General features: G+C 38.1%; 1 protein-coding gene across 1 annotated transcript; it reads left to right on the forward strand.

Moving 5' to 3' along the window:
* Positions 1–3,320: 3,320 nt before the first annotated feature.
* Positions 3,321–5,736, forward strand: utp11 (UTP11 small subunit processome component). The gene is made up of 8 exons (XM_044118072.1): positions 3,321–3,531; positions 3,674–3,735; positions 3,809–3,911; positions 4,011–4,124; positions 4,732–4,825; positions 4,970–5,100; positions 5,278–5,388; positions 5,470–5,736. The coding sequence occupies exons 1-8, from the start codon at positions 3,472–3,474 to the stop codon at positions 5,551–5,553; spliced, it is 759 nt and encodes a 252-aa protein (XP_043974007.1). The 5' UTR covers positions 3,321–3,471; the 3' UTR covers positions 5,554–5,736.
* The last annotated feature ends 5,106 nt before the right edge of the window (positions 5,737–10,842 follow it).

Genomic DNA, 10,842 nt, shown 5'->3' on the forward strand with positions numbered 1-10,842 from the left:
TTGTTGCATATTCATGTGACCTCCAAATTATCTACCCCACTCAGTAGACAGAAAAAAGCATTAGGATAATAAAGATTTTGTACAAATAAAAAAAGTTAAAGTCAAAAGTACAGTAAAACTACTCCTAGAAATATTTTTTTTTCCCCCAATAAAAGTTAGTTAAGTAAGTAAGTTGGTGCCATTAGAAAAAGAAAGAAAATTCTTAGTGAAAACACAAGATCTTCAAGGCATTTTGTCAGTGGTAACATTTTTGGAGAGAATATGCACTTTAAAATTGGACTTTATGTTATAATTAAGAAGATGAACGAGAAAGAACAGAGGATTTACTGCATTACGTTTTACCAAAACCAATAAAATGAGATGCATCTAAGCAACCATACGGGGAAACTTTTGTGTCATGCATTTTTTGACTTGGCTTGCTTGGCAGTTCACTCTCGATGAGGACCAACCATAGAGTGGGGAGACATACCAAAGTTGTGAGCTAAGCCTGAGCACAGAAGTCTTACAATATGTCAGCAGTGTTATTTTTACAGGGTCATATTAGCAAACCAAACGGTTCTGCATCTGCTCCACAAGGGCATTCCTCCACTGCTGACCCTGAACAAACCCACAAGCTCATGTGCTCCTGCTCCTGCATCAGCTTCTTACGAGCCTCTGATTTCCAAAGTAGTATTTACCCCTGCTGTGGCTCACCAGGCATTTCACTTGTAATGATAAATACTCACATGAATTAAACAGCGCGAAGCCCAGTAAGTCAGAGCGCAAGATGTTTTGCCTGCTGTCTGTATTTGCCTGGTTGAAACACGCTAGTGGTTGAGTGGATCAGACAGGCCTTGGGCTGAAACCTTCGCAAGAAAACAGGGTCATTGGCCATCAGACTGATAAACAAGCCTGTGACATAATGTGGAAACACTGATCCATTCACAGTTCTGCTCACCCACAAAACATTCTGCATGCCAGGCAAATCTCACACATATAAAACAAATTCCTTGTGGTCGGAAGGGGATAGTGACCCTTCCTAGAAGGGGGGATGGTTGTTGAGTGGAATATTTCCCTGTCTCACTGGCTTCTTCTCACATCCACAGACAGCTTGAAATCTGTGTAAGATTAGGGGACTGGTGCCACTGTGGCTTTGTCTTTGTCTTTCGTTGCAGAAGACTATATCATCTCAGGAAGTGGACAGTGGTTTTTCCCTAGGGTAAAGCAGTGACCCCCTAATCTTCTGAGTTCCTGCAGGAATCACTTAATGGAAAAACAACAAAGAGACTCCATATGTATCTGTCTCAAGAGAAAAGTCCTGATTGTACAGTTCCTGTGTGGTTGAAATTCATAATATGCTTTAAGTTCAAATGGGAAAGTTGTACAGTTTGTTTCCTGCTTGAGTTAATCTCTTTTAAGTCTGTTGAGTAGGTCCATAAATCAAACAGAGTTTATAAACCCTGAGGAACTAAAATAATGTTGGCAATATACAAACTTGTTACCAAATTAATGTCAACTGTTCATTCTGGCAAAAGCTAATCCTTTTCATAATTACTAAAATAATTTAATGTCCATAAAGGGCAGCCAATACATATATTTTGCCTGGCTTGTGGACTTTACAACTGAAAATGATTAATCCCATTATGATTTGGAGTTGATCTTTGTTGTGCAGCTTTTATAGCTCTGAATATTTAAAGATAAATGAATAGATACATGAAGAACTTTACGTAATGGTTTACATTATTAAGTAATGATGTTAATATGTTTTTTTTTTTATTACACAGATATATTATTATGAAACTTGGAGATCCAGTTGCTGCAAGAGAGCTATAAGTGTTGAATCTAGCATACTATCCCTGCAGTTTAAAGTAGAAGACAGTAGTTGGATTTAACTTATACTCACAGTTTTTGTTTGCATGCCACTTTGTAGTTTAACAGCAACAATTTTACAAAAATGAACACAAAATTAATACATTCTTCTACGATAAAAACAATTCAATAGAAGCTAAAATATATATTTAAAAAAATTATTGAAAAAGTAAAGTCATGGTAATTCTTTAAAAATGAGGATCTGCAGAGTCTCCTCCATACATACATAGATTTGACCGTCATACAAAACGTGGCAAGAAAAAAATAAGTGTTAAATGAAAGTCATGTGGTTTACAGCAGGCCATGCATGGTACCGCATTAGCAAGTGGACGAAGGTACTTTGGTGAGATGATATTATACTGAACATTTGAGCCTAAATCCAAAATATCACATGTGATGGAAAACTTACACTATCACTCAGAGAACACAATTTCACAGAATAGAACATGACATAGACAGTTTAATGCTTTGAGGCCTTAATGAAAAGTTGAATTGGAGTTAATGTTTCTTTTAAGTACATTGTAAGTATTTGTGAACAGACCAAAACACACATGAAAGATTAAAGACGTGACGTGATTGTAACTATGTTAGCACAACAACAAAGAATGAATATTCTTTACACTATTACAAAGTACACTTGCAAGTTACCTAAAACATTTGTCAATCTTTCCATTTATCTATAAAAAAATATTAAACCAAATTAAAAAGTATTTTAATTTTCAATAAAATTTATTTTTAAAAATATTAAATTTATTGTCTGTGTTAAGATTAAAGCATTGATGGGAGGCCCCTCCTGGACTTTTGGGCCCATCACAATAGCTTAGTTTGCTTATGGAACAAAGAATCATCAGTTTATAAAATGGGTTGATAGAAAACAAAATATCAGCATTCTAATCTATTATAAAACAAGAAACAAACAAACAAAAAAAAAAACAACTGATAATTTACAGTTAGTTTCTGAATTGTGAAAAGTGAGTTAAGTCCTTACCAAGACCAGCAGGAAAAGGGGCAGACAGCTATTAGGATTTAAGAGCTTATTTAAATAACAGACTTGTGTACAAGATAATTTAAAACATGGACATAGGTAAAGGATGTAACACATACTTCAACACTATACTTACTCTTAAATAGTGATTCTTGATTATAAGACTGTGACTACAAAAATTAAAGGCTATACATCAAATAACAGTTGCCACTGCTATAAATTACTCAGGCTTAGAAAGCGCCACGTCTAAAGCTTCAATGTTCTATGCAACAGCTCCCTCTAGTGTTGTTATACTCATCTGCAGTACCCACAAACGAATACCACAACAATTTGACTAAAGGGGGAACAAAACATTTATTGTTCTGTATTGTCTTTTATTTAAGCAAGTAATAATATAAAACAATAATATTTATTTGAAATGTCATGATCCCTTAATTTTCTCGTTTGCAAAGTTTTGCTATAAAGTAGCGAATCTGTGGTTAGGAAATGAGCAACAGTCCGCGAGACAGGCAGGAACCCACGTGCTCACAGGAAGCAACAGACCTGTTGTAGCAGTTAGCTTTCTGTGTTCACAAATACAACATTTATCTATTTTGACGGTTTTTAGGAGGTCTTAGGTCTGTGGACACTAACTAAAGATGTCTTCATTTAGAAAAGCGCTGAAGTCCCGACAGAGGAACCACCATGAAAGATCTCAGGTAAACATTAATGTTTTCTTGGTTAGCCAAGCGTTTATGCTCAAATTCAAGAATGTGTGGTTGTGTTTTCGTTTCAAGACGTATTACTAGTAATATTGAACTAATATTGAATAATATTAATGGTTTCAATTTGTCCAACCAGCCTGGTTTTAGGAAAACTATGGGTTTGTTGGAGAAGAAGAAAGACTACAAACTACGAGCAGAGTAAGTTCGGCTTTATTCCTTTTCATGGTTATGCAAAACATGTTTATCATTGTGTTTTTTGATGTTGTTATAGAGATTACCACAAGAAACAAAACACTCTCGCTGCTCTGCGAAAGAAAGCTCTCGAGAAAAACCCAGATGAGTTTTACTTCAAAATGATCAGCTCCAAACTGGAGGTTAGAAGTAGTTCAGCATAGTTTTGACCATTTTATATAGATTCCTCTATATTTGGATTTGACAGAGTAGTTATGTGCTGTGCTCTTTCATACTGACAGGACGGAGTTCATGTGATGAAAAAAACTGAGGTGGAGGTGACAGAGGAGCAGAAGAAAGTAATGAGGACGCAGGACATGAGATATGTGGAGATGAAACGGGTTGCAGAGGCAAAGGTATGTCAGCTGGTGCCAGGCCTTTGTCTATTTCCACAGAGTAGTACTGTTGTACCGCAATAAAATGAAACATTATTGTAAAGGTACTATAATTATGTAAACGTAATAATATTAAAACTGGTGTTCTATGTAGTTTATAGTGACAGTTCCCTTCTGGTATTAATAAAGTATTTTCATTTATGACATACATTTACTAAACAAATTCAATTCAAAAGATAACAAAAAAAATTACATTAGACCAATAAAAATATTTTTAATACACAAATGCTATAGCCAAGATATGAGCTACACAATTATGACAAAAATATCTGACTGTACACTAGTTATGTAGGTAGTCTTTGATGCACTCCACTGGAAGAGTAAGTCACAAGTCATTGCTTGTGCTGGAGCCAAGTGTATTTCTGAAAAGTTGAGTGGAAGAAAAAAAGTGCATAGGAAACAGGCATAGCTGTCACCTTGTGAGTATTGTAAAGCCTAAATACCTCTTAATTTTGTTGAAATTCAGAAAGTACAGTTGGCAAGTTACTGAAGGATTATAGAGAATACATGCACAATTTAAGACAGATGGCTTAAACATATACCTGATAATAGTGCTTTTTTTTGTCAGAAAATAGAGAGACTGAAAGGAGAGCTTCATCTTCTGGATGCAGAAAACAAAGAGAAGAACAAACACACTTTTTTTGTTGATTCCAAAAAGAAAGGTAAGTACAGCGTTTTAGTAGATAAAGATTTGAATAGTAATTGCTTGGAAGATGATTACTGCTAACTTGGGTTGTGTAGAACAAACAGTTTTGCAGAATTGACTATGCAAGATACATTTTTAGCCTTTATTTTTGTGTCCTCAGTGGGAACATTTAATCTGGCCAGCCACCTCTGTACTCATCCAGCACTGGTGGATCGAGTGTACAACAGACCAACTCTGCAAACATTGGAGACCAAAAGCATCAAAGGAGCTGTGAAACCAAATATTATTAACGTTAGTTTTTACAGTGTTGATTTTTTGTTTTATTTTTCTTGGCTAAAAATTCAGTCACGTGGTAATGACTGACAACTCCTTGTCAGTAAAGAGTGCTATCTTCAGTGTTTTGGTTGATAATTATTTTTCTGTTGAGCCCAGTGAGGTAAAAATCCTTCCTGTTTGCTTCACCTGTAGAAACTGGCCAAGCAGAGGAAGCATCAGTATAAAATCCTCTCTCAGAGGATTGACAGAGAGAAGAAAATGTTTGTCATCAGCCAGAAAATCCAGTCCCGTAAAGACCTACAGGTGAGTAGTGCAAAACACTTGAACACCAGAATCCTTAGTCAACATATTTATTCTTCTATATTTTGTTTACTTTGTCTTCAGGATAAAAACAAGAAAGTGAAAGTGAAAAAGGAGACACCTGACAGGGCAGCCATTTACAAGTTTGAGTCCAAGAGGAAACGCTAAGAAAGGACAACTGAGGACCAAGTTAGTTTTTGGATAGGATGCCTACAAAGTACTGAACTCACTCTTGATCCCAGGAGATCCAGAAGAGAGAGAATCTTTTTCACCAAACTGTTGGAGTATTGCCATTTAGTGCATATTTATGCAAATATTTTAGTTTTTTCCAAATAAAAATCTAAATGCAAATTAATTTCTCATTCAATTAATTCAGTAAGATAAGTGGCTGTTGGCTTTGCTTGCAAACTTTTGAGTTTCCATAGTTTTGGAGAACAAATGGATGATTTCTGAAGCGGCCCTAGGCTGAGTTTGAAAAGATGCAATCTGATCATATAAGCTTCTTAAATGGTGGAATTATATTTTAAGTTACCACTAGGGGGCATTAGTGTTCTTTGACTAAAAAAATTTTTTTTTTTTTCTAATATATCTAATAATTATAGAGAGAGGAGCCCAGGATGTTACTTTTGTGATTTACATTTTAAACACCTTAAATATTTATTTTAAATCTATAGACTCATTTAATAGTCTTTACATATTTTGATCTAAATATGAGAACCCCTCTGACTGGATTGTTCAAATCCAAACAAGCTAAACAAAGTATTTTAAGGTTTCTCACCACCTCGCAGGTTGGGAAACAAATCGGTGCAAGAAATCCTTAACCAGATGTAGTTTTTTCTGTTTTTCTCATTTTCTGATGCTACACTGGCACAGTCTTGTTCAATTGCAGTGGATTACCTTCATGTTGTGTTTTGGGCCATAGCAAGATAATTTAATAAGTAAGTTAATGCGATTTGTGTTTGATAAACAACCATCTATGAGTTTTTCATCTGCCACTTGGCACAAAAATGGCATGTTTTCAATGGCCCATTCTGGCATTTCCTTAAGGTCTCGATATGCTCAGTTGCTGTTGAAAGTTTTATAAATGATGGGTTTGATTCTGGAAATAAAGTCACTTTCATGGCTCAACCAGTGGCGCTAATCAATGATTTTTACTTTTCTGAAGTTGTATTTTCACTTTAACTGAGCTTGCTTAGAACCCTGGCCAAGTAGATAAAAGGAGCTGGTACCAGTATCCAATCAAAAACCCTAAAATCAAGTTAAGCTGTGTTGGTACATGTGGAAATGTGGCTTTTGAGAGGAAACAGCATCACACTAACTAAGAAACACAACAGCTGTGTCAGGGAGAAGTGTAAACCAGAGTTAAAATATAAAACGATATGCCAAGCTTTAAACATCTGATGAGGCATTGTTCAACACATCATCTAAACATCCATGAAAAGTTTAGATCTAAATAAACATTGTAAATTTTGACAATAAATCAAAAATGCACAATACAGATGCCCTCTATTTCATCAGACTTGGCATAAACTAATTTGCAAAGACAAACTGGCAAACCTTTCAGTGTCTCGATGTGCAAAACTGGTAGAGAGATATCTCAAAAACATGCAACTGCTGCCAAAAGTGTAGTTTTTATATATATAAAAAAACTTTTCAAGGTATTATAGATGCATTAAAACAACTACACACTCAGTGACTACATTTCATTTCTGTCTTTTTTTTGTGGTTACACATATGGGATAAGGTTCAGCGCCTTCTTCAGCTGAAGTTGGAGACTACGCTGAAGATCTGGCTCCCAGCAGCAGATCACAGTGAAGCTGATTTGACTGTTCATTGTGGTTTCAGCAGCTTCATAAGCAGAGCTCATCCATCATCTTCAACAGGGAGACACTGAAGGGAAAGGAAGGAGCGAGGGCATCGGACAAACAGACAGCTCAGGATGAACTATAGTCCACCTTGTGTAGCTGTTTAAATTTTAAATTAAACCCATCAGCTTTGAAATCATTGAAAGCTTGAAAACAAATCATTTAACCTGCGAGCAAGTGGTTATTTAAACATTTAAATTTAATTATATAGACACTTCCATATCCCAGAAGTCAATCATTCATTTCAGACTTGATGTATCCTGAATATGTTAGTGAATCACATTCTCAGCCTGCCCTGCGATTCTGCGTCACGATGCTGAGAGAGCGTGCGTGAACCAAGACCCCGGGGCCCACTGTCCGTAAGCTGAGGGGGTGTAGGTCGTTAAGAGGAGCCCAGGGGTCAAAACACTGTATGCGCAGTTCCGGGACCCCTCCCTTACTATGAGACCTGAGCACAGACAGGCCTCTGTCTCTTCTCAAGCTCTCCTTTTATTCCCTCCTCCACCGAAGGGGCTCTTGCGCTGGGGCGCAGTAGCAGAGCTCGGGTGGGCAGAGGGTGACCTTCTGATTTTAAAGATATAAACAGGCATTCCTTCTATTGTCGTAGACCTCATAACTCATTTGGCTGCTCGCACAGGCCATTTTTCCGTCCTATATGCCATGTCTAAAGTTAATGACCCGTGAGGTTTGTTAACGAATAGTCACTTTTTTGAGTGGGAACTGGAGGACAGGGTGTTAGCGGCACTGCTGCAGGGTATGATATTGACCCTGGTCCTTCTGAAAAGGGAAAGTGTAGCCTGGTTAAGAGGAAGTAATGAACAAAAGAGCTTTGTTCACTAAATGTAGATATTAGAGAATATAATAGTCCAAATTCACACTTTAAATAAATTTTTTTTTCTAATATTGTATTATTCAGTTGAAGTGTCATGGGTTCATAAATTGAGATCCATCGTTCATCTTCAGAGCCCAAAATTAGTTTTGTTTGCCTAATCCTGTGGTGCCACTACAACTGCTTGCAGTTTGGAAATGTTTGAATATAATGACAGCTATCAGATTTTCTAGAGTGCACTAAACAGTGTATCTGAAATAAAGCTGGTGACTATGTGAATGAAACCAAATGTCTTACAGATGCTAATAACTGTGTCATCTCCTTTGTAAAGATGTTTAATAAGAAAAACCGTCCAAAACAAAAATTTTAAAAACAAAAAAGGAAAATCCAACCAATTTTGAGCATTTTTTTCATTGCCAACAAAAATTTGACTCAATAAATTACCTGTTACAAGCAAAACCCCCTTTCAAAATAAGTTGAACTCAATGTGAACTTCATTTACATTCTAGGCACTTCTGCTTAAGAATCTACAAGTTTCTGTTTCCCTGGGGGCAAATATGACATGAAACAGAGGGACCATTTCTTTTAGCCACTGGCCACCATGCACATGGAGCAGAATGGTAAGGGAGGCAAAAAAAGTAAGCCATGATATCCATGGCTTACTGTGTGACACATTGGGGTCACCAAGTCACTAAGTCTTGGTAACTATCGGAGACTATATACCTGTCTGTCAGTTTTCTGAGAGACATGCCAGGAACAAGTACTTTCTATGTAAGTAAACATAGTTAGAGCTAAACTCTACACAACTGTGCTTTGTTCAGGTGGACCACCACCTCATGCCCATTGTTGGGTACAGAAGAGGATGTGTGAAGTTGTGCATCTGGGAACCTTGTAAGAATGTTATCATAAACTAAAAAAAATATGCCATATAAAGCTAAAAATTGGTTACTCTGACTTAAAAAATGCTAAAAGCAAGTCTGCATTTGGTCTTTCAATAGGTTAATAATCCAAATCCAAATCAGCCTGCTTCTCACCTGCCAGATCTAAATCCTACGGGAAACCTGTAAGGTGAACTGAAGCTTCTGTAATAAAAACTGAACATTTTTAAAGGTTTTTTTTTTTTTTACACATACTGACCTCAAAAAACTGGTCTGCATCTGGCTATGTATAGATAATGCATTGTGCTTCTATTTCTCACTCATAAATGACATGATATACAAATGTAGTTCTCCAACACTATTTTAACCTTGCACTTGCTCCTCTGAAAATCACAAGTGCAGCACCTCCATCCAGCTCCTCCACCAGGTTGCCCTGCATACTGATCCGAGGTTAAGGATGGTTAAGGACAGTGCTAATCGATCCCCCAATTACTGAGCTGAAGAACAAGAGGTGGGGAGACAAGAGAGGTAGCATGGGATTTTACTGTTAGGAGGCTTGCAAAGGGACGGTGAGAGCTAGTATTTATCTGTGAATCCCTTTTCTCCTTTAACTTAAAGCTGGGTGTCATGGGGCTTTTGAAGTTGTGGAAAGACAGTAGGGACAGAAGAGTGGGGGGAAGGAAGAGGTAGTGTCTTTCTCCATGCCAGAGGGAAGATGTCTGAAGGAAAATCTTTGCGGCCTTGACAGTGTCTTTTTTATGTGTGCGTGTGTGTGGATATCAATATGTATCGCAGCATGTTTGTGTGGGTTTGCATGTGGATGCCCGAGTTAAAAGTCTGGCTCTTGCAAAGAGGTTGGGATCACAGAGCCTCCTTTTTAAATTGCCGCTAATGAGCCCTGGCTGGCGAGAGGTACTCGAATTGATTAAATTTGCATGGGAGCCTAAATCATGACAGGGGCCTCATACTTGTGCACCCCACCTCTAGATGTGCACGCACTCACATTTATATACACAGGACCCCTGCTACGCCCCCTCCTCCCCATCAGACCTACAGGGGGTATCTCTGCAGGAGAGAGACCCAGGATGCACCAGGGGGAGGTTGTGTGTACACACTGGTGTGCCTGCGTGTGTACGTGTGTGTGGTGTTGAACGGGGCGTGGAGCGCACCCATCTGCCTCGGCATTACTGTCAGTCCATCATTCAGGGGAATGCCAGGTCCATGCCTTGGGGACGTGTTCATTACGCTTTAACTACCGGATCTGTCCTTGTCTTGCAGCCTCCTTGTGTCATTGTCTGCCTCAGATTGCATGTATGTATATTTATGCATGCGTCAATATGCATCACAACATTTCCTTCACATGAGGACTGGTATTTATGGAGTTTCAAAGAAATCAGGGATTTAAATAAAACGCACAAGATGACAGGTTTATACAGTAAGCTGTGGGTTTGTCATGCCCCTTTTTCACTCCTTTGTAATATTCTCAGCATCTTAATCTACCCCAACTCAAAGTTTTTAGTGTGTTTCTCTAACCTTCACTTCTCTAATGGAAATTGTGTGACAATGCATGATGAGAGCTGTTTCGCGTCTGCGTCGTATCTGCTCAGATAGCACCGTGGTGTTAGGATGAATGTGTGCGTGCGCTGGCAGGGGGACAGTGCTCGTGCGTGGTTAGCCTGGGTGATTGCAGTAATCAGATGGTTGTGTTAATCAGAGTTTGTTCGTCAGTGGCCTGATGAGGGGCGACGAGGGCCGCTGATTGTAATGCGATGCTTCGATCGGCATCTCTGACTACTTACGCAGACAAACTGGCAAGAGAATCATTATCATACAGTTTTGTTTTCTTCCCTCCACCCCCTTTCGGTTATCTGCTCCTGAAAACACC

This window comes from Gambusia affinis, linkage group LG05 (genome assembly GCF_019740435.1).
Source record: "Gambusia affinis linkage group LG05, SWU_Gaff_1.0, whole genome shotgun sequence".
Classification (NCBI taxonomy): domain Eukaryota; kingdom Metazoa; phylum Chordata; class Actinopteri; order Cyprinodontiformes; family Poeciliidae; genus Gambusia; species Gambusia affinis.

Bases quoted from the DNA above. Each gene is read 5' to 3' on its own strand.
- utp11 (XM_044118072.1), top strand. From the start codon at position 3,472: ATGTCTTCATTTAGAAAAGCGCTGAAGTCCCGACAGAGGAACCACCAT. The intron at 3,736-3,808 runs GTAAGTTCGGCT...ATGTTGTTATAG, and splicing joins GACTACAAACTACGAGCAGA to AGATTACCACAAGAAACAAA. The intron at 4,826-4,969 runs GTAAGTACAGCG...TTGTGTCCTCAG, and splicing joins TGTTGATTCCAAAAAGAAAG to TGGGAACATTTAATCTGGCC.